We start from the raw sequence: 24,780 nt of genomic DNA on the forward strand, positions 1-24,780 counted from the left end.
ATGACAGCCCCAAAACATCACTGCTCTAGAGGAGATCTGCATGGAGGAATGGGCCAAAATACCAGCAACAGTGTGTGAAAAGCTTGTAAAGAGTTACAGAAAACGTTTGGCCTCCGTTATTACCAACAAAGGGTATATAACAAAGTATTGAGATGAACTTTTGGTATTGACCAAATACTTATTTTCCGCAATGATTTGCAAATAAATTATTTAAAAATCAAACAATATGATTTTCTGGGGGGGGGGGGGTTCCACATTCTGTCTCTCATGGTTGAGGTTTACCCATGTTGACAACTACAGGCCTCTCTAATATTTTAATGTGGGAGAACTTGCACAATTAGTGGTTGATTAAATACTTATTTGCCCCACTGTATTTGTGCACACAAAGAAGAGTGCACACGCACATACGAGGAAGAACGCATTTGCACCCACGAAGAAGTCGCGCCGCCTAGTGAGAGGGGAAAGGTTACCGCCGTCTAGGTAGGCTTTAGCTCCAATGTCTTGGCGGCGACATTACACTGACGTATAATATGTGTGTTTAGATAGTTATTTTGAGATTTAAAGGGTATTTAGGGGTACTTAAAGGGTTCATTCCGATTTACATGAAAATTTGGGTTACATCGCCAGAATAGGAATGGAACTAGCTCGCAACTCGGGGACTACCTGTACTTGAAAATGACCACTTTTGTCCCCATGTCCCATTTTCAATTCATTTTGGACCACCCCATCTGTATATTATTTGCAATGGATTGAGAGCAACGTCTTATAGTACTGCTTTGTCATTTTACAATCCAAAAATTTATTAGTTCAACCAAAAAATGTCAGATTTACAACACATGGACAGTATCTTAAACATTACACAGAGAGCGTCTTCCTTTACATTGATTAAAAATTTCCACTTAATATGACCGAACACATGTCTATTCTATAAATTTACAGCACGGAGAGCATTAATATTATTTGAACTGCATAGTATAAACAAGACCACACGCAAAGGCACTGTCAGTTCTTTATGAAATATAAAAAAAAGGAACATACAGTGGTATGAAAAAGTATCTGAACCTTTTGGAATTTCTCACATTGCTGCATAGAATTACCATCAAATGTGATCTGATCTTTGTCAAAATCACACGTATGTAAAAACTGTCTGCTTTAACAAAAAACACCCAAACATTTAGAGGTTTTCATTTTTTAATGAAGATAGCTATCAAACTATGACAGAATGGGGAAAATAAGTAAGTGAACCCTCTGCCGAAGGAGACTTAAAGAGCAATTGAAACTCATTTTTACCAAACAATTTAAGTCAGGTGTGTGCCCAATTACTGATGAGTGATTTAAAGCTGCCCTGCCCACTATAAAACAAACACCTGGTAAGAATTGTCTCGATGAGAAGCATTGTCTAATGTGCATCATGGCTCGGTCAAAAGAGCTGTCTGAAGACTTGCGATCAAGGATTGCTGATTTGTGTAAAGCTGGAAAAAGATACAAAACCATCTCTAAAAACTGGATGTTCATCAATCGACAGTCAGAGAAGTTGTCTACAAATGGAGACAATTTGGCGCTGTTGCTTCTCCTTCAAGGAGTGGCCGTCCACCAAAGTTGACGCCAAGAGTTCAGCGCAAAATAGTGTCTGCTAAAGACCTACAGAAATCACTGGCACAGTCAGAATGTCTCTGTGCACACATCAACTATATGTAAAACTATGGCCAAGAATGGTGTTCAGGAAGCCACTGCTGTCTAAAAAAACATTGTTGCCCGTTTAATTTTCGCAAAAAGGCACTTGGACACTCCACAGATGTTTTAGCAAAATATTTTGTGGACGGGGTAAACTAAAGTTGAATTGTTTGGGAGTAACACACGTCATGTGTGGAGGAAAAATGAAACAACTCACAGACATCAACACCTCATCCCTACCGTGAAGCATGGTGGAGAGAGCATCATGATTTGGGGCTGTTTTGCTACCTCAGGGCCTGGACAAATTGCAGTCATTAATGGAAGAATGAATTCAAAAGTTTATCAGGATGTTTTGCAGGAAAACCTGAGGCTGTTTGTCAGACAGTTGAAGGAAAAACAGGATAGATGCTGCAACAAGACAATCATCCAAAACACAGAAGTAAATACACTTCAGAATGGTTTCAGAAGAACAAAATACACGTTCTGGAGTGGCCAAGTCAAAGTCCAGACTTGAACCCCATTGAGATGCTGTGGCATAACCAAAGACATCGATTCATGCCAGACATCCAATGAATCTGACTGAACTACAGCAGTTTTCTAAAGAAGAATGGGCCAAGATTACTCCTGATCGATGTGCCAGACTGATCTGCAGCTACAGGAAGCGTCTGGTTGAAGTTATTGCTGCCAAAGGGGGGGGGGGGGGGGGGGGCACAAATTATTAAATGTGATGGTTCACTTACTTATTTCCCCCTTCTGTCATTGTTTGCATACTATCCTCATTAAAATATGAATACCTCTAAATGTTTGGGTGGTTTTAGTTAAAGCAGACAGCTTTTTCATCTGTGGGATTTTGACAAAGATCAGATTATATTTGATGGTGATGGTGAAAAGGTTCAGATACTTTTTCATATCACTGTATGTGTAAACATGGATATGAATAGTGTATCCGAGCAGTCTATTATGTCTTTCACTGTCAGTGCTGGTGTGTTTGTGTGAATTCGTCGTCATCCTCTATGTCCAGTTCCAGGTCTGTATCGTCTGAAAGGCTCCATTCCGGTTTGCCGAAGGCCCGTTGTGGTGACGCGGAGCTCACCCCGTGGCCCCCTTCCACCTGATGAGAGTCCGCCAAAGTCCGTCTTTGCTCTGGATCGAGGACCCCGGACTGTTCCGATGTCCCGTCTCCTTTGGCACTACTGACCTCCCCCTCAGGTTTAGCTCCCTGTGGATTTTCCTGAGCCAATATTACAACATCCAATGAAGAATTTGAGTGACATAATATAAAGGACTGTATAGGAGACAGGTGGGTAGTAACGCATTTTACTCAGTTACACTTGAGGAACTTTTGTAGAAATATTCACTTCTAAGAGTAGTTTTACTTAGCCAAACTTTTATTTGAGTAGATTTGTGAAGAACAAATGTGACTTTTACTCCGCTACATTTTTCCTATTTATTCTACATATTGACTTTATTTTTGCCAGAGATGCCGACTGTGGCTGTCTCAGTTTCACCAATGAGATGTTGCAGCAATAACCACATGATTCCATTATACCAATCAGCGGTAACAATGTTTTTTCTCTTTGGACACATGATGTTTCATTCATGGTGTGGTTCTGGTCTAGGTTTGATTATTTTTGTGTCTTCTTTTTGGTCTAATATGGTTATGTAATAGGTTATAGTACAGTATAACAATACCAGTGAATAGACTCCACCATCAGTTGACAAGACAACTCCTACAGACATTGCGCCACACATTCCCGTAGGGGGCCTGACCCAGGCAGAAGTTGAGAAACTCAAACACACACTACGTTCTAACGCCAGTCGAGGATTCAAGCTAATTATTATATTTTTCACACCATGCATGCACTTTGAAACGTGTTGAATTCAATGAAATGAATGGAAAAAATTAGCCTAACTTTAGCTTGAAATATTTACGTAACCTGAATGATAACTGCCCGTTTTTTTGCTTTGAACCAAGACTCTAGAGTGTTTTACGTTCATATCTGTAGAAATTCTGCGATTTAAGCGTTTATTTACAAGAATTTTCAACTTAAAAAGCTCTTTGTTTTCGTGACGGCCGCCATGTTGGATTAAACAATACCGTAACTTTTGCTTGAAATATTTACGTAAAATGAACAATAACTGTCCATTTTGTGCTTTTAACCAAGAATCTAGACTGTTTTACGTTCATATCTGTAGAAATTCTGCGATTTAAGCATTTATTTACAAGAATTTTCAACTTAAAAAGCTCTGTGTTTGGTGACGGTCGTCATGTTGGATTACACAATACGGAATCTTTTGCTTGAAATATTTACATTAAATGAACGTTAACTGCCCGTTTTTTGCTTTTAACCAAAGAATTTAGACTGTTTTACCTTCTTATCTATAGAAATGTGGTGATTTAAACATTTATTTGTAAGAATTTTGGACTTAAAAAGCTCTTTGTTTTGTGACGGCCGCCATGTTGGATTTTGTATCTCAACACAATAGCGGAATTCAACCTAAATAAGTTGTGATTGTTTATAGAAAAATGCAAATTTTGCTTTTGTTGAGTAAAATTAAGATGATTTTGCATGCTCTCTTCGAGTATTAAGTTGCTGATTTGAAAATTTAGTGATTTGTTAGTTGTTGAAAACTTAACACTCTCTTTTTTTTTTTTTTAAATAAGTTGCTATTTTGGGCCAAAACCCATATGATATGTTAAATATTGCTATTGATCCTGAAAATTTGGGTGATTATCTCCGCATTTGGTGATTTGTGTGCATCTAGCGTAAAATTTGAGAATTTTATATAAGTTTTGTTATACTTGTATAGAAAAATAATCAGGATTTTATGAGGGAACGACTTTGAATTTTTTGATGTCGCTGCTCAAGGAGACTCATGTTTGCCTCAGGGAGGTGCCTGTTTTGGTATTAGGTTGCTAGCGGCTTTAGTTTTGAAAATATTTGAATTTTTAAGTTTTTGAAAATGGGCCCCTACTGATCGGCCCCCAGCCCTGTGTCCCGTCAACTGATAGTGGTCTATGACCAGTTCATATACTGTAAGTTGTGCTGAGAAAAAAAATATGATTTTTTTTATCAGACATTGTAAGCAGTTAGTTACAATGTTACTCAGTACTTGAATATTCTTTTCAATGAATGCTATTTTACTTGTAATTGGGTAATTTTTTTGATGACTATTTTTACTTTAATTTTAGTAATATTATTTAGAAGTAACATTACTCTTCCTTGAGTAAAATCCTTGGGCTACTCTACCCACCTCTGATAGGAGATATAACCAACCTGTTTGAGTCGTCGCCACTTTGCTCGTCGATTTTGGAACCACGTTTTAACCTGAAAAATTGTTGATTATTTTAATATTTAACTATTGCCATAAATAAAATAATCTCTTCTTTATCTCCACTTTATTTTTGTCCTCACCTGTCGTTCACTTAGCTGCAACATTTTGGCCAATCTTTTCCTCTCCGGAGGTGACAGGTACTTCTGAGTTTCGAATTTCTTCTCAAGTTCGATGGTCTGGTCGTTCGAGAACCGGACCTGACCTCCTTTTCTTTTATGTAAGGGCCGCTGGATGAAGGGAGTCCACAGCAGAGGTTTCCCTGGAAGGCACAGTGAGGGTCTTATTTTTTATTTTCTTTCTTTTTTATGTAGCCATTTTATGCGTCAATCGGAAACCATCAGTCAGAACGAGCCAAATTCACATGTGGGGTCCCCCAAGGGTCCATTCTTGGACCAGTCGTATTTAACATCTATGTGCTTCCCCTCGCTCAGATCAAGGAACAGTATGACATTTCCTATCACACCTATGCAGATGACACACAACTATACATTTCTGTGTCCCACCATGATTATAGTCCCTTAGTCTACCTGAGTAAATGCATTCATTAAATCAATGAATGGATGTGCCAGAATTTTCTCCAGCTAATGTGGAGAAGACAGAAGTGATCATTTTTGGGCCAAAAAAAGGAAAGGTCAAAGATAAGCACACTCTGTAGCACAATGTCACTTACAGCTACAAATCAAGTCAGAAATCTTGGCATAAGTATTGACTCAGACCTAAAATTTGATAGCCATCTAAAGTCTGTCTCTAAATCTGCTTATTACCACCTAAAAATATAGCTAGAATTAAGGGGCTTCAGAAATAAGGGGCTTCTGACTCAGCAAGACGTGGAAAAACTTATGCATGCATTAATTTTCAGTAGACTGCACTATTGCAACGGTATATATACAGGTCTTGATAAAAAATCAGTCAGGAAGCGGCAGCTAGTACAGAATGATGCTGCCAGAGTCCTTACAAATACAAGGAAACTGGACCACATTACACATTACGGTTTTGAAATCGTTACACTGGCTTCCAGTGAGTCAAAGGACAGACTATAAAATACTACTGCTTGTCTACAAAACACTTAATGGCCTTAGACCAAACTACATGCTTGATTTGTTGGATCCCTAAACATCTAGACCCTAAAGTCGTCTGGAACCGGTCTCCTGTATGTTCCAAGAACAAGAACCAAGCAGGGTGAGGCAGCATTTAGTTATTATGCTCCTCACCTCTGGAACAAATTACCTGAAGGTCTGAAGTGTGCTCAAACTGTTAGCTCCTTTAAATCAAGGCTAAAAACGCTTTTGTTTATCACAGCATATCCATAACTGTCTATGGCAGAAAACACAGACAAGACTGAAAAAGTAGTTTCTGCTCTTGCACCCTTCTTTAAAATAAACTGCTGTATTTTAAGCCAAAAGAACTGTTGTGTTTGATGGAACAATACGTCAATATGCTGCCATAGCAGATTTTAGTTTAGTTTAGTTTAGTTTATTTATTTTCCCTTCAGGCATGACAAATCCAAACAAACATACAGCATTTATATGTGTTTACAATTAATTCAACCCGAAAAGAAAAGGACTGATGGGAGAAGCCGAAGCTTATTGAAACCCGTCCCCAGTATACCATATAGGACCCAGAAAATATCGAATCTCAATTTTTGACATTCAGATTTCGTAATGATTACAAGTTTTTTTTTTTTTTTTTATAATAACCATCCCCTCTGATTGTTCATTTTCCCAATAGTCCATTGTCGATCGTGGCAATATGCTCATTATGTTGATTAGATCCAGTAGATTAGTTCATAATTCAGTAATCAGTTTATTCATTTGATTCGATCCAGAAGATAGGGAATAGCTGAGGACTGATGGTAGGCCGTGTCCGCCACCCTCCTTTTTTCGATTTAATCCTCGTCGCAGTTTTCGTTCCTTGCTGACTCCCGACGAACATTCATCTCAAGGTTGCGCAGCTTTGTAGTAGGTTGCATCGCCATTCCGGTTGTGGACTCATGGCCTGGGGGACTGGCGTCGCTAGGTCCTTCAGGCAACCGGGCTTGTATTGGGATCAATTCACTCAGTGTGTCCGTCAACTTTCACTGTAGTCGGGCTGACGACAACCACTTCATAAGAACCGTCCCAGCGATCACTGTCCCACCTGGCACAATCAGAAGCTGTCAGCAGCGCACCAAAAGGAAACATCCTCGATATCGTTCCACTTCAAATGTGGTCAGACACAGCGGCCGCCATCTACCCCAGCTATCCTCCACATTATCCAGACTTTAAGATGTTTTCCGGGCAGGCGCGTTATCCAGGTTCTGACCGCATTGTAAAGCAGAACAGTGGCCAATCGACCTGTTCCATGTCGTTACAGAATTTGAAGAATTTGAAGTCAATTGCCTGTGCATTTACAGCCAACAGATGATATGTCCTTGTGAGTTCTGCTTGCATTGGCTTTGAGTCACCTTTGTTTTTTTTTTTTTGTTTTTTTTTTTTTGTACCCCTCTTTTATTTTTGCCTTCCATTGTTTTGGGTACACTCGGTTTTGCTTCCAGTTTTGAGTTGCCACCCAGACATTATTTAACATTTGTACAGTTGTTATTATGTCCAAGAGTTAGCTTGAGTCAGCAATATAATTATTTAATAAGGTTTATTCCTATACAAATAAAATTGAATTGAATTGAATTGTTTAATACTTGTTTTACAGGTAATTTAGATTGTTTTTCCATATGTTGTATGGATAGAATTGACCCTACCATTATTAAGTGAATTATTTTCATTATGTCCAGACTTATATTTACCCCTTTTCACTTGCTGAATGTGCCAGTCCATCTTTTCCCCTCAAACTCATGTTTTATGACACCCCACATACGCACTCACAGCCCAGACAGAAATACATGTCGAAAACAACCTACCTCCTCCGCCCCATTCGAAGATGAGGGATATAAGACTTTTTTTTTCGGCCAGCAGCAGCCACTGTAAGTTAATGTAAAAAGATGTCAATGTTGTGGACATGGGGAACACACCACTAATTTTGCTACTGAAAGTCTGACCTGCATCAGAGTTACCATAGCATTAAACTGTGTGAACTTGCTAATCTGCTTAGAGAGAAGTATCCTCCGGTATGTATTTTCTACTGTTAAAGTTAATTAAACTGAGAAATGTAGTGAACCAAAGCTTACCTCCTTCTCCCCAATTTCCCTTTTTATTTTATTTATGGTGTCTTAAAGCAGCCCAAAGGAGCTTTCATTTTTTTCCCGAGTTTGGCTGTGCTTGTGGACAAAAGCACTAGTGTTTTACCTGAAGGATTGCTCCATTTTCATTTCTTTTTGTTGCATATGAAAGTTAATATAAGACAATACAGATTTATTTTGCATTGATCATTTAGCCTATCAAGTAATTGGGTTCATATTCGTGAGAAATGTAGCCCTGACCCCCGTTCACCCAATCTGTTTGGTCTTAATAATGTCCCGTCCTCAGAAAAAATTGTACATGCAGGTTATGCTGTTATATCGTCCCTTCCAATGTTGAGACTAAATCTACGCCCTTGCATAAATTATGTATTAATTAAGAAATTAACTAACGGTGATTGTATTATCAGATGACAACAAGTATTATAACCACATTTTGGAAACACCTTTTGACGCCAATAAACGTTCAATCCACTTCAACTCTCAGTTAAAATGGATTGGACGTGTATTGCTCTCAATTGCAGCCAAAGGGGTTAAGCTTGGCGAAGCCATGTGAATTTTTTTTTTTTTAAAATAAAAAAATAAAAAGGAAATTCCAATAGCAAAATACAGATGGGCCACACTTATTTGAATTTGTGTTTTTCTTTTATTTATTTATTTATTTTTTCAATTTATTACAATTTGTTTGACCCTTTCAGGAACAGCTGTTACTACAATGCATGCACATCTATTCAAAAGTTCAAAAGTTGACACTTAAGGCCTTTAACCCTTTATGGAACACGTATTTTTAGAAATTAAATATTAGCAATTATCATGTCGTAATTCTCAAATTATTGATCATTAGTGTAATTTTTTTTTGTATTTTTATAGCTATAAATAAGCCAAAATGTGCGTCGTCAGTGATTTCAATGAGTGTCCCGTAATGGTTTTAAAAAAAAAAAAAAAAAAAAAAAAAAAAAAACAGCAGACCGACATTGAATAAACGTTGATTTTCCATCAAAATCAACAGTATGGTTGACATCGAAATTTTCGACGTCAAGTGACATTAAAACAACGTTGTTCTATGGTATGTCAGACGATGGTTGGGTTAACATTGTTTTATAGTTGATGAACTAATGTTGACAAATAGTTGATTTATGATTGACCGGGACATGTGATTGAAAAGACATTGAATTATGGATGAGTGGGCGTTTTAGTCGAAAACATAACATTGATTTAGCGTTGTTCCAATATTATTAATAATCGAAATGACGTTTTGGTTTTGTAAGGATTTCAACCTTGGTGCAAAACTGACGTTTATTCAACGACATAAGATCAACAGCGGAATGTTGATCCAACATCTTTTCAACGTCGGTCTGCTATCTGGGAAATTATACTTCGCGCATGAATAGGTTCATTCATTTTTTAAATTATATATACTTTTTAATCAATTTTACTTTAATGACTTTTAATTCATTTGCGATTTTTTGTATTCTTTCTTCTTATTACAATTTAAATATTAGATTTTGTTTTCCAAAATGGATTCTTCAATCAATTCATTCATTTTAATTTAAAATTACACTATATATGTATATATATATATGTATATATATATACATATATATATATACTTTTTTTTTTTTTTTTTTTTTTTTTGCGCACTGCAAAATACGTGCGGGCAACACTAATTCGCAAAATATTCTCCCCTGTGCCACAAGTTTGCGACCTCTGTCCTATGAAAGTATCATAATTTGTGCACGAAAGAGTTAAAATAATATGAAAACTAAAATATTGATGATTACTGATTTTAAAAAAAAAAAACACACACACACACACACAATAACAGTAATCGAGACCTGTGGCCTATACTACGAAGCCGGTTTTCTGGCTTAGCAGGGTAACTTCGAGAGTAACTTTATCACGTGCGACGTAAGTTCGCGGCTATGCGAGACTACGAAAGGTGGATATGTTGGAACCGAGAAGTGTTGCCATGGCAACACACGCCACACGCCAAACCTGGTCGTGTCAGAGTTAGATCTTGCTTAACATCAGGATTCCAATTAACCACGCTCTATTTAAACAGCACCCCTCAGCGGACGTGTCCTCCTGACAATGACAGCGTACTTGGACGACCCATACGACATTGGCGCGCGGATTGTGAGGGGCTCTCTCCGGAGGGCACGGGTATTTCGGGACCGCCAAAATTCGCTGGCGTACCCGGAAGATGTTCTCCATGAAAGACATATTTTCAAGTGAGGAAATTCTTTACCTGTGCCAACTGATCGAGGCGGACGGCACTAATGTAACCCGCCGAGTCAGGCCCTCACAACCGCTCAGCTTGTGTGCCTGTCCGTGCGCTCTTTTGCCAGGAACAATATATGTATTCCATGAGTCCATCGGTGATGCTGAATATCTGCGTAAGAACACTGTATGCCGTGCGATTCGGAGTGGGGTATGGAAACGCTTCAAATTGATTGTTGAAATCGCTGAATGTAAACGAATGCGGAGCTTTGCTCTCATACAAGAAATATATTTAACGGACTTTCCAGCGTTATTTCGTTGTGTAAATATTTATAATAATCATAGAAATATGTAGACTATTTAAACATTGAGAAAACTTGCGTTTTTTTCTGCCAACTCGAAGAGATTAAATTGTCAAATCCACTGATAGGACAGACGCACAAATATAAAAGATATAAATGTTTATTGAATATGCATCTTACAGTCTTGTTTGTCAGCGAAAATTCGTTACAAAAGACGGGCTTTAATTTACGTAACAACGCATGGCATCCCGGCATTTTCTTCTTCTCCTGAGTCCTCACAAATATAACATAAAATTTTGGTAGGGGGGGTTGGGCTTGGGCCTGCAAATCAAGTTGATTGATCGGACTCGGGTCGGGTCGAGCTGGATTTTTTAGGCCCAAACTAAAAAAAGGAACATACGTATTCATACAGTCAAGGAGACTAAACATACAATCATCCTGCTTCATGTGGTGATGCGCGATAAATTATTTCTTACTGTTAACGTACCAAATCTTCTTTTATTGTCCTGACAGCAGGCTTTATTTCTTTTCATGGACATAAGTAAACTGGCATATTGACGCATTCACAAATCACACGATCTGTAAATTCGCTGTCAACAGACCCGTCGCGCTCAACTCGCCGAATCGGTGTTGGATTTCGCGGTGAGGGTGGATTTTAATCATCGCGCATTCCTCCTCTGTGAAGTAAGGTGCCCGTGCCATCGTCACGTGACTCTGCTCTCCGCCCCCTTTTATGTGAACGCGCAGTAACTCTGACTGGGTTGACACAGGTTCGACTAATCAACCTCATAATCAGCGTCGTAGCACCGATTGATCACAAACTAGACAACCAGGTTTTGTCAACTCCGGTTACCCGCTGGTAAACTGGATTACTTCTGGGGAGGTTGAACTCGGTTCGTAGTATAGGCCACTGGTACACATACTCAAAATATGCGGACTCCTGGTTAACCTTTTTTATTATTTTTATTTGAATTACCAGGAATAGCCAATTGCCCTTAAGGATTCATAAATGTACTTTCGTTTAAATTAAATATCATGTCCGTTAGTGCTGATTCCCGGTCAGTGCCCTCTCGCAACGCTCCCCCCACCCCTCTAAAAAAACAGTCATTGCAATAGTATTTGAAGTGTCTTAACTGGTTTCAAGTCTGGTTTCCCGTCCGGTGAATGTTGAGGAACAAACAATAGTTGGTGCTTGCAGCTGTGCGCGCCGGCCTGCTGCATATACGCTTTCTTTTTCGGGAAGGTCGTGACAGAGACTAAACTATGGCCAAATATCCGCTTCATGTGTTTCCTGCTTTGTGGTGTGATTATGGGCGCTGGCATGCACCGACAGACACGTATGTCCTCTTCTCATTTACACAATCAAAGTCCACTGGATTGGAGAAAGTGTTTTTTTTTTTTGTTTTGTTTTGTTTTGTTGTTGTTGTTTTTTAAATCTAATATCCCTTTCAGGGATCGTGGGCATCTATTCAAAAGTTAGCAGTAGCTTAACTAAATGAGTAAAGAATAAATGAGCATATGCTTTGGTAGTTAGTATAAGGGGGAAACTGATATTGAAAGCACCTATTGACGGTGATACAAGTCCAATCCATTTTAATTAGCTGGAAGCGGTCATTCGATCCTCCCAGTAGAAATAGATTGGACGTCCATTGCTGTCAATCGCAGGCAAAGTGATCAGCTAATGTGATGTCACATTAATGGAGCAAAATGCACAAGGCATTTATATCAATATTCGTATTCTCTTTTTCAACATATTAATTTTTTTAATTAACTTTTTAATAAGTTATTGTTTATTCTAGAATTTCCTATATACAGTGATCCCTCGCTATACTTTGGCCTTTTTTTTCCAATTAAAAAAAAAAAAAATTAGTACCTATTTCAAAAATGTTAAGATATATGCATGTACACATGTACAAATCATTGTTATCATTTATATATATATCTCATTTATAACATAATTATTACATTTGAAATGCGTAAAAACCATTTATTAAAATATACATGTACATAAAGTTTTTTTTTGTTTGTTTGTTTGTTTGAATTTGTTTTGTTTGGGTTTTTGTTTATTAGTTGGTTTTTAATTATACTTCGGGGGGGGGGGGGGGGGACGTGTACCATGCATATAATTATTCATATTTTTATTTTATTTTGTTTTTAAATAGGGTCTGCCTGTACTTCGTGAATTTTAACGGGGGGGGGGGGGGGGGGACCGCGCGAAAAACAATTTTTATCTCCCAGTTTTATTTGGCGCCAATTGACCGTGGAAAACTGGAAATATGATTCCAGTTTTAAAATCAGAAATAACTTTTCGTCACTAGAGGGCAGTCATGCTCTTTGGATGAATAATGCTTCATTTCTGTACGTACTTTTTTCGCTCGCCGGAATTCAATTATTTTTTAATTGATAATTTTTTGTATTTCTTTGGCTTAATGTGGCAATGTAATCTTCTTTTAAAAAATCAAATCTATCAATCAAATATAAATAATATGAATAAATAATATAATATGATAATAGATAATGATATAAATATATCAATCAAAATTGTGCTGAGAAAAAAAACTTTAATTTAAACATCATAAGCAGTTACTCAAAATGTTACTTACTACTTGAGAATTTTTTTCACCAACTACTTTTTTACTTACTTCCGCCATCAACATGACACAAAAGCATGGATTTTACCCTCCCTCCCAGTTTTTAAATTGGCACCGATGGACCAGATATGGTCCTTTTAAGTTTCATAATAGGAAATATGTTTTCTCCACTAGAGGGCACTTATGCTCTTTGGACAAATGATGCTTCATTTCTGTACGTTTTTTTCTCTCGTTGGAATTCCACTTTTTTTTTTTTTTTTTTGCTTTTATTTTTTGTATTTCTTTGGCTTAATGTGGCAGTGTAATCTTCCAAAAAAACAAATCAGTCAAATCTATCAATCAAATATAAATAATACAAATAAATAATAATATAATCCGATAATCAATAATAGTATAAATATATCAATCAAAATTGTGCTGAGAAAAAAAAAACATTAACAAAAAAAAAAATCATAAGCAGTTATTCACAATGTTACTCATTACTTGAGTATTCTTTCATCAAATACTTTTTTACTTACTTCCGCCGTCAACATGACTTGAAAGCGCAAATTTTATTCTCTCTCTCAGTTTATATTTGGCGCCGATTGACCACAGAAACCCACAGATATGATTCTTTTAGTTTATAATAGGAAATAAGTTTTCTCCACGAGAAGGCACTCATGCCTTTTGGATGAATAATGCTTAATTTCTGTAGATTTTTTTTTCTCTAGCCGGAATTCAATGTTTTTTTTATTTTTTTATTGTCGTATTTCTTTGGCTTAATGTGGTTATGTAGTATGTTATAGTACAGTATAATAATAACAATTCAAATAGATAACTTTGTGTTGTGAAAAAAAGATACCAATGTTTAAAAAAAAAAATCAAACATCTTAAGCAGTTAGTCACATAGTTACTCATGACTTAAGTATTCTTTTTTACCAAATACTTTTTTTTACTTGTAATTGAATACATTTTTTATGACTTTTACTTGAGTAATATTATTTTTGAAGTAACCCTACTCTTACTTTAGTAAAAATATTGGCTATACTCTACCCACCTCTGAATAAACGCTGTGTACAAGCTGAATTCCCTATATTTGAAGCGAAGAATAGACTCATTCAAAAGTGACACTTTTTTTCGCAATAGGTGTAACCCTGTTTGCAATCATAAAGAAAGTCAGTCACATCCTCACTGGTCCAAGCAGAGGAAGTGCAACAATATGTGAAAAACGGATCCCGGGCTATCAGAGGCCGAGTGTTTCCTGAATATGTCTGTATTGAGGATGTCGATAAAATAATCAGCAGCGTGCAGCGGGCTCCCGAGGAAGCGGCTGGCCGGAGTGAGACAGGAAAACATTCAACAGCTTCTGAGAGCAGATTTACTCCTATCGACAAGCTCACGGCTTCCGCAAAGGCAACGGAACGGGCCCCGGAGCTCATTCAGCACAACACCGAAATCACATGACCCGCTTGTCACGCTCCACTTAAAAGGGATTTTATCGCCTACAATATCAGACTGCATGGCGGAGAAACAATACCATTAAACAATTCTATCTATACGAACATACTGCTCCTAATATAGGATAGACGCCATTAAAACTTTAAAGTTTCCTGTGACACAATAACAAGAAGAGATTTGGTTTTAGTCGGCTCCTCTGATGTTTCAGAACAATAGAAGGCCAGGAAAACGAGTCAAGGTTAAAGCGGAGACTCATCCCCAAACAAACACAATATCACCACCGACATATTTCATGAATAAGCAGCGAGTGTCACGAAAGCTATTCAATTTAAACGAAAATATAATTATTAAGCCTTTAATGCAAGTGACTTTTTTTTGGTAATGAACTCATTCAATAGGCGTTTTTTCTAACATTTAAGTTCTCTAAACAGTTTTGTTTATGATGTTCAGCTGCACATAACTAAATGTAACCGCGAAGGGAAGGCAACCCCCTTGGTAATGATAAAAACACAGTTAAACGTTCACGAGGCGTTCAAGACTATGGGAAAATTGAGGACCCTGACTTTCCTCCTTGTTATATAAAGAACGACAAAGAGTATAAATTAACGTTTTTTAATGATGAACAACGGTAATCTAATATATGTTTGTAAATACTGAATGTGTTCATGTACCCGTGAAATAAAATTTTATGAGGCGCTTCAAAAGTTCTGTTAAATCGTTGCAAAAGTGGACGTATTGTGGAAAAATGGTATATGTAAAATAATAACAATAATCATCATCATATCATATTTTGGGTTATGCAAGCTAAAAAGTGTAATGTTTATAAACAGTACTGGCCAAAAGTATTGGCACCCCTGCAATTCTGTCAGATAATGCCCAGTTTCTCCCAGAAAATGAATGCTCTGGTAGTAATGTCTTCATTGATTTTGCTTGCAATGAAAAAACACAAAAGAGAATGGGGAAAATTTAAATCATTATAATTTTACTTGGGCTGTCAAAATTATCGCGTTAACGGGCGGTAATTTTTTTTTTTTTTAATTAATCACGTTAAAATATTTGACGCATTTAACGCACATGCCCCGCTCAAACAGATTAAAATGACAGCACAGTATCATGTCCACTTGTTACTTGCGTTTTTGGGTGTTTTGTCGCCCTCTGCTGGTGCTTGGGTGCGACTGATTTTATGGGTTTCACCACCATGAGCATTGTGTAATTATTGACATCAACAATGGCGAGCTACTAGATTATTTTTTGTTTGAAAATTTTACAAATTTTATTAAAACGAAAACATTTAAGAGGGGTTTTAATATAAAATCTCTATAACTTGTACTAACATTTATCTTATAAGAACTACAAGTCTTTCTATCCATGGATTGCTTTAACAGAATGTTAATAATCATCATCTTGTTGATGTATTATTAAATACAGTATAAATAGTATAAATACACTACTTATGTACAGTATGTTGAATGTATACATCCATCTTGTGTCTAATCTTTCCATTCCAACAATAATTTACAGAAAAATATGGCATATTTTATAGATGGTTTGAATTGCGATTAATTACGACTAATTAATTTTTAAGCTGTGATTAACTCGATTAAAAATTTTAATAGTTTGACAGCCCTAAATTTTACATAAAACTCCAAAAATGGGCCGGACAAAAGTATTGGCACCCTTTGACAAATCATGTGATCCTTCTCTAATTTGTGTAGTTAACAGCACCTGTTACTTACCGGTGGCACATAACAAGTGGTGGCGATTACTAAATCACACTTGCAGCCAGTTAAAATGGATTAACGTTGACTCAACCTATGTCCTGTGTCCCTGTGTGTACCACATTGATCATGGAGAAAAGAAAGAAGACCAAAGAACTGTCGTAGGACTTGAGAAGCGAAATTGTGAGGAAGCATGGGCAATCTCAATCAAGGCTACAAGTCCATCTCCAAAGACCTGAATGTTCCTGTGTCTACCGTGCGCAATGTCATCACTAAGTGCAAAGCCTGTGGACGGAAAATAAAAATTGACACGAGATGAAAGATTATGCGGATGGTAGATAAAGAACCTAGACTAACATCTAAACAAGTTCAAGCTGTCCTGCAGTCCGAGGATAGAACAATGTCAGCCCATGCTATCCGTCGGCGTCTGAATGAAAACTTACCAGAGAAAGGCAAAAAACGTTTTGGAAGAATGTTCTCTGGTCAGATGTGACAAAAGTAGAGCTTTTTGGGAAAAGGCATCAACATATAGTTTACAGGGGGGAAAAAACAAGGCCTTCAAAGAAAAGAACACAGTCCCCACAGTCAAACAAGGCGGAGGTTCCCTGATGTTTTGGGGTTGCTTTGCTACCTCTGGCACTGGACTGTTTGACCGTGTGCATAGCATTATGAAGTCTGAAGACTACCAAGAAATTTTGCAGCATAATGTAGAGCCCAGTGTGAGAAAGCTGGGTCCCCCTCAGAGGTCATGGGTCTTCCAGCAGGACAATGACCCAAAACAAAATTCTAAAAAAGCACTAGAAAATGGTTTGAAAGAACGGACTGGATGCTTTTAAAGTGGCCAGCAATGAGTCCAGACCTGAATCCCATAGAACACCTTGGGAGAGATCTGAAAATGGCACCCTTCAAATCTCAGAGACCTGGAGCAGTTTGCTAAATTGCAAGCAAAATAAAAGAAGATATTACTCCCAAAGCATTTGTAATTGCAATCATGTTCTGGGAGAAATTGAGCATTATCTGACAGGATTGCAGGGATGCCAATACTTTTGGCCAGCAGTGTATGTGGACACCAGGTTAATAATAATAAATTAATAATAATTGTTATTGGTATTGTTATTGTTATTATCATCATCATTATTATTATTATTATTATTATCATACACAGAAAATTAGAATATCCTGAAAAGGAAACAACAGGTTTTTGAGGACTTGTGGGCACCTCTTATTCGTTATGACAAGAAGATGAAATAAATATGAGGTTCACTATATCAAGTTGTGGATTGTAACAAGGAAGGTAGAAGGGGGGTCAACTAGAGGTTAAACTGTGGGCCTGGGTCAAGTGACCCAACACCCAGAAAAATAATAAATATCTCTGTACCTGTTCAACATAAAGTGTTGTGCTTTCATGATTTATCCAATAAAACTGCTTGTTTTACCTCGCTTTATTTTATTTATTTTGAAATCATTACCAAAAAAAATGTCATTTGATCATCATTTCAGCCCAGTTTGTGTTAATAGTTGCAGAGGAACAATTGTTTTCGGGGGCGGGGGTGAGGGGATGTTTCTCTTGTGTTTTTTGTAGTATTATTTTGATGGTGTGAATTATCAGTCTGAAAATCAATAGAAAACACGATATGGGGGGGTATCCTGAAAAAAGTTTTTTTTTTTTAGCAATTCAAAAGGTGGATTTGACACATTAAAAGAACGAATATCATGCAAATAAACATATTTCTGGCTCAATAAAATATGTGGGTTTCATCTTTTATTTTAAATTGCCTGAATTAAACAACTTTTATTTGATACTGTAATATAATTTTTCGGGTAGTTTTAGATATATTTTAATTATAATTCGTCTTTTTATTTACTATATATACGTCAATGAACAAATGTTCATTCATTCATTCATTCATTCATCTTTTCAACCACTTATCCTCAGAGGGTCGCAGGGGTCTTTGAGCCTATATCCCAACTAACAAATGTAAACATAATTTTCAAAAATACGTTTACATTTTTCGAGCCGCTTATCCACACGAGGGTCGCAGGGGTGCTGGAGCCAACCAGAGATAACTATGGGAAGTATATTGAGGTACACCCCGAACCGGTTGCCAGCCGCAAGACACAAGGAGACGAACAACCATTTGCGCAGACACTATAGGGACAATTTAGAGTGCTGAATCAGACTCCCATGCATGCATGTTTTTGGGACGTGGGAGGAAACCAGAGTACCCGGAGAAAACCCACGCAAGCACCGGGAGAACATGCAAACTCCAAAACTGTGAGGCGGACGTGCTAACCACTCTGCCGCCTATTTATGTTTTATTGATTTAAAAAAAAAAAAAAAACATATACATTTAACAATGTTGGACAAAGTGGTAGACTGTTGGGGGAACGGAATTATAGAGACAAAAAAAAAAAAAAGGCTCCAGGTAATTATAATTCGAATAATGATTACAATAAAAATGAGAAAAAAAATAATGAAGAAAAGTTGTGGTATTTTCTTTCCAATAAACTAAATAATAAACTGTGCCCAACCGTTAAACTTTACATTGAAAGTGAGTGCATTGTAAAATGAAGTATGAAGATGGTGTGCCAACAACCTCATCGAAAGCCCCCAAACACGTGGCTTTGTGACTTTGCTGCATGAGTGCCACTGTGACTGTTTTTGCCTATGAGAGCATCACGCTTGATCACGCATGCGTGTCCAACTGGGTTTTAGTGAACTCGAAACAACGTCTTCGAATCATTGCAAACTGGTTTGCTCATCGTGTACAGTATTTGCACATAAAATTTGTCCTTCAAAGTTAACATCACTTTGCGATGCGGACTTATTAAAATAACTTTTAGGGAAATCATTTAACTCCTTGGCTGCCATTGACGGTGGCAGACGTCCAATCGCTGTCAGCCCTCCCAGTCAACGTCATTGAAAGGAGAGCAGTCTCAGCCAGTCCTCCTAGTTTAAATGAATTTGATGCCTATCGTTACAGGCAATTAGTTAAATATAAAATGAATATAAAAAGTAAATAAATCAGCTTTAAAGTGTTATCAGTGGCCTTAAACAGAGTGCATTTGTATTAATGCACTTTAATAAAAATGTTAATAACAACTAAAATATTAAATTGAATGTATGCAATTATTAACTCACCAAAAAGACATTCAAATAATACGGGAAAATACAATAATGATTAATAGTCGTAAAAAAAATTCATAACATTTCTTCCGTTACACCACTTCATGCACAAATTATTACTTTTTTGTTTTGTTTTTACCCTTACAGGGCACTCATTTTTTAATTAATTGGCTGCTATGACCATATGTCCATTTTGACTCGCCCTCCCAGTCAAAATGGATTGGACGTCTATCACCGTCAAAAGCAGCTCGAGTTAAAATGTGATATATGTGACATATAAAAATAAAATCTATTTTATAGAGTGTAATTTTGGCCCGTAACAGATTATATTTGTTTTTTTTTTTTTTTTTTTTTTTTTTTTTTTTTTTTTTTTTTCATTTTAAGTTCCTTAATTTAGTTTATAACATTGTATCAACATATGAATTTAATTATAATTCTATAAAATATTATTGAATAAATAAAAATATTATATATAATATTATATATATTATATTATTATATATTACATATAATTTAAAATATATAATATGATATTAACCTTTTCATTTCTTTAAAATTTTGATTTCCGCAGAGTACTCCAAAGGCAACAATTACAGCATTACCAACCTTAGGCATTTTAGATGTCAATTTGTTGAGGTAATCCGGAGTAATTTTAGCCCACATTTACGGAAGACCCGCCCATGAATTGGATTGGCTCGATAAGCACTTTTTGTGAACCAGACAGTGATACAGCTCCAGCAACAGTTCAATGGGGTTAAAATCTGCACTGTGCGAGCCATTTGATTCCATATCGAATACCAGCTGCCTACTTCTTCCCCAAATAGTTTCTTGCATAATTTGTGTTACTTTGTTGGTGGCTTGACTATATTTTCTTTTAACTTTGCAACTCATTTGTTGAGTAAAAGAGTGACTTTTCTTTAAAGACACAAAAATATCTTGGGGACCCCAACCTTTTGAACGGTAGTGTAAAAAAAAAAAAAAAAAAAAAAAAGTCATTAATAATTTCAACAATGTATATGACGGAAAACACTCAGGTGAGGTGAAGTTCCGCTCTGAGACCCCCAATTTGGCCAAATTTCAAAATCGTCCTATATGCATGTGTGATACATCATTGGAAAGTTTCTCAGTTTTGGGGGGGAAGAAAAATTTTGAACAGGAGAGCATAAAAAAAAATAAAATTAAAAAAAATTAACATCAAAACCCTAACTGGAGGCGAGAGCAAGCGAGAGCATAATTAAAAACGCCATGATTTTAATGATATTATCGCGTACTTACCTCTTTTTGATCTAAACACTCCATGTAGCATAAAGCTGTGAATGTCCACAGCCGGATTTTTGGGGGATTTTATGGGTGAAACATGGTAATATAACAAGGGTCGCGATGCAAAAATCTCAGGCATCAAGGAGTGGTCGACATTTCATTTTCATATATTTACTTTTAAACATGTTTTTTTTTTTTTTTTTTTTTTTTTGGATCGATTTTTTATCATCAAAATATTGGGGGGAAAGCGAAAGTAACTAAAAAGATACAATTAAGTGATAGTTATGAGGTAGATATCCGTGACTTTTTTAAAGACGCAAATATTTTCATTGTAATATAATTTGTTTAAAAGTTTAAAACATGCAAGTGAATGATTTTTTTAAAGTCGTTTTTTTCTGTAATTAAATATTAGCCATCAATTAATGATTCTAAGCTAAAAATGACAGACATTTCGAATAATGAATACGATTACTTACCTTCTTTTTATGGCTGGGTTGAAACCAAAGCGGTTGTGCGACGTCTGTAAACGGGGGTTGCCAGGGTAAAACGGACAAATTAAAAATAGTTCGGGGACGTAATGCACCATGAATCTGCTATGACAGCATATATACATATTGTTCTATCAAACACAATAGTTGTTTTGGCTTAAAATAAAGCAATTTATTTTATAGAGGGTTGCAAGAGCAGAAACTGCTTTTTCAGTCTTGTCTGTATTTTCCGCCATATACACTCCCCTATATGAAAATAATAATTACTTTTTTCTTTTTCTTTTTTTTTTAAATAACTAAACATACTCTATAAATTGGATTAAAGTCGTAAGCGTCAAATCAGCTGTCCAATGTAGTGTTCACTGTTCCTCAAAGGGTTAATTCAACATTTTCAATTCATTCAAAGTTGGTTGCCTTGAAATTTTGGATAGAATTCAAGCAACATTTTTCCCCCCCTCCTTTCTATTCCTCTTTATTTGTGTTTCTATTGACGAATGAAGTTCACAATAAACGTGCAGTGATCCACTTTTTGCAACACGTTGAGCGTTAATAATAATCAAAACAAAACATTAACATAACAATTTTTCTAAATATGCATACATTTGGACGTCAAATCCCTAGTGCGACGATATAGGATAAGATTAAACAAGAATCTGGACAGTGAAGGCAACTCAAACATGTAGTCAATAAAGCCAAACTTGCATAAAATATGTATAATGTGCTAAAATTTTAAGTGGCTGCATACTGTGAAAAGTACACGGTTAAAATGGTGCAACAAATAGCCGGAAACGGAACAATTGCGTGTTAAACAGATTTGGAAAATAAGGATTTTTACTGTCTTGATACATATTAACAAAACTTCACTGAGGAATATAGTATATGCATATGTTTTTATGAAAACAGGGGTTTTTATTGGCAACTCACCGAGAGGGTCATGTCTCAGCAGGGCATGTGCGTACTCCCCTACTGCTCGGTGATGGTGGTGCTGCTGGTAGGGGAACACGGGGGTCCCGAAAGCCCCGGCAGATGCGTACGTGAAGGCGGCGGTAGCGTGGTGGTGAGACAGCGCCGGGTGGATCGGCGTCGGTTCGTAAATAGGCGTCCGGTAAGGTGAGATGAAGTTTGTAAAGGACGAGTTGGGCGATGGGAAAGTCGGCGTGGGGATGATCGGAGTTGAGGAGCTGCTGGAGGAGGAGGAGGATGAAGAAGACGAGGCGGCGGTGGTGTTATTAGGCCTCCCTAGAATGTCATCTATGTAGAAGGGAGTCGGGTGAGCTTGCTGGATGGCCGTCGGCGCGTAAAGAGGGACGCTCATGTTTGCTGTTCGATCAGCTCAACTATATTGCTGTATCCGTTGAGTCAAAAAGACGCGTGCATGGGGAAGGAAGGTTGTTTAGAGGAGGTCCACGATCCAACTGTTGTGCTGTTATCTGGCTGCAGGCGCAGAAAGGAGGAGATAAATGGACGAGTCACTTCCTTCAGGTGGAAGGCGAACGGTTGCGATTGGCTCCTTCATCCCCTCCAATCGACCCATGCAGGCACGGCACGGTGATCAGATCACGGATGACTTAAGGAAATTTGTTCTTACGCAAACAAAGAGCACTTTTGTTTTAGGTTGATGGATAGATTTACAGTATTTGGTGTAATCACAGTTAACAGGGTTTCAAATCAGTACAAATGTTTGGCTTTTTCACAAGACTACAAATGCTGTTTTAGCTGTTTTCTAACCCTCTTTAACAATGTTTATTAACAGACAATGTGAATATACACGCACACGCACACGCGCGCCCGCGAATACGTGTACCTCCAAAACACAAATAACAAATACAATAAGGGGTCAAAAGAAAGTGAAAATGAACATATAAACAGACAGCAAACTAAAAATAAAAAATAAATAAAAAACATTTGTAACCTCTCATGGGAAGTAAATTTACTCATTAATTGTGTGTTTTAGTATTTTATGAGTTTAGAATTTGAAGAATGGGACATAAAAATGTCCTCCCATCCTTGTATGACCCATATATGTCTGTTGAACTTTTAATGAACGAATCATGATTTTCTTTTTCTTATACGTTTTTATTACATCCATATCGGACAAGTGGTATCTCAAACGTGCGCAGCTGCGGAATAATGTTTTTGCGGCCACCACATTTGTGCATTTTGCGATGGGCAATAAAAAAAATATATTCAAATAAAATGAATAATTTATTTGAAGAATGCGTTTTGCGGGGCGAAAACATCTATATTATTTAAATAGTAATAAGTAATCATAATAATAATAATAATAAAAAACTCAAATTAAAAATAAGCTATTAGTAATAAAAATATTAAAATGCAAAATAAAATTAAAAAAAAAAAAAAACTTGCAAGAATAACCATTTCACGCACGAATCGTATTTTTATTTATCTACTAATAAGTAATAATATTAACACTGAACGCAAATTAATAATAAACCGTTTATAATATAAATATAAATATTAAAAAAAAAAATGAAGATAAAACTTGCAAAAATAAAATGAACCATTTTATGCACGAATCGGTTTTATATTTAAATAGTAAAAGTAATAATAATAATAATAATAATAAATGCAAATTAATAATAAACCGTTTATAATATAAATATAAATATTAAAAAATAAAACGAAGATAAAACTTGCAAAAATAAAATGAACCATTTTATGCACGAATCGGTTTTATATTTAAATAGTAAAAGTAATAATAATAATAATAATAATAATAATAATAATAATAATAATAAATGCAAATTAATAATAAGCCATTATAGTATTAAAAATATAAATAATACAAAAGTAATACAAAATATTCCAATAATCCAAAAAATAATAAATGAATAAATGAAACTTGCAAAAATAAATTAACCATTTCATGCACAAACCGTTTTTTTGTTTTGTTTTGTTTTTGTTTTTTTTTTGTTTTGTTTTGTTTTGTTTTGTTTAAATAGCAATTAGTAATAATAATAATAAACGCAAATAAATAATAAGCCATTAGTAACAAAATATAAATAATACAAAATAAAATTGGGAAAAAATACTAAATTATTTTAGTAATAATAAATCAAAGAAAAACGCCAATAGTAATTTTAAAAAAAAAACATAAATCAAATACATTTTTAAAAATCAAAACTTCAGAAGAATAAAGATATATAATTAAATAACTGTAGCCCCGTGCATTTTTCTCCTAGATTTTATTGTTTTTTGTTTGTTTTGTTTTGTTTAGTTTTATGACATCATATATCTTAAGGAGTTAACTACTATAGAACATATTTGAAAATCTAACTTTAGAGTGTTACTTGAGGCCGGAACATGGCGGAAAACACCAAGGTGCCTTGAAGTTCTGTTCTGAGACCCCCAATTTGACCAAATTTCAAAATCGTCCTATATGCATGTGTGATACATCATTGGAAAGTTAAAAATCTCTATTTTCTGGGGGGAGAAAA

At 36.1% G+C, this 24,780-nt stretch overlaps 1 protein-coding gene across 2 annotated transcripts; it reads right to left on the reverse strand.

The window, feature by feature from the left end:
• Nucleotides 1–463: 463 nt before the first annotated feature.
• On the reverse strand, nt 464–22,865 carry hhex (hematopoietically expressed homeobox). 2 transcript variants are annotated; one of them, XM_057826727.1, is made up of 4 exons: nt 22,247–22,865; nt 5,091–5,269; nt 4,953–5,003; nt 464–2,893 (listed from the first exon to the last, which is right to left on the reverse strand). In XM_057826727.1, exons 1-4 carry the CDS (start codon nt 22,635–22,637, stop codon nt 2,648–2,650), a joined length of 867 nt encoding a protein of 288 aa, XP_057682710.1. In that variant the 5' UTR covers nt 22,638–22,865; the 3' UTR covers nt 464–2,647. The 2 variants fall into 2 exon arrangements, with proteins under 2 accessions (XP_057682710.1, XP_057682709.1); XM_057826726.1 differs by having other exon boundaries at nt 464–2,905; nt 22,247–22,862.
• Nucleotides 22,866–24,780: the final 1,915 nt, after the last annotated feature.

The sequence above is a fragment of the Corythoichthys intestinalis genome, chromosome 21 (genome assembly GCF_030265065.1).
Source record: "Corythoichthys intestinalis isolate RoL2023-P3 chromosome 21, ASM3026506v1, whole genome shotgun sequence".
NCBI lineage: Eukaryota > Metazoa > Chordata > Actinopteri > Syngnathiformes > Syngnathidae > Corythoichthys > Corythoichthys intestinalis.

Excerpts from the sequence above, each read along its gene's own strand:
- hhex (XM_057826726.1), bottom strand. The coding sequence starts at position 22,637 with ATGAGCGTCCCTCTTTACGCGCCGACGGCCATCCAGCAAGCTCACCCG. Across the intron at positions 5,270-22,246 it reads GCTGAGACATGACCCTCTCG|GGAAACCTCTGCTGTGGACT; the intron begins GTGAGTTGCCAA and ends TGTGCCTTCCAG. Across the intron at positions 5,004-5,090 it reads TGCAGCTAAGTGAACGACAG|GTTAAAACGTGGTTCCAAAA; the intron begins GTGAGGACAAAA and ends ACAATTTTTCAG.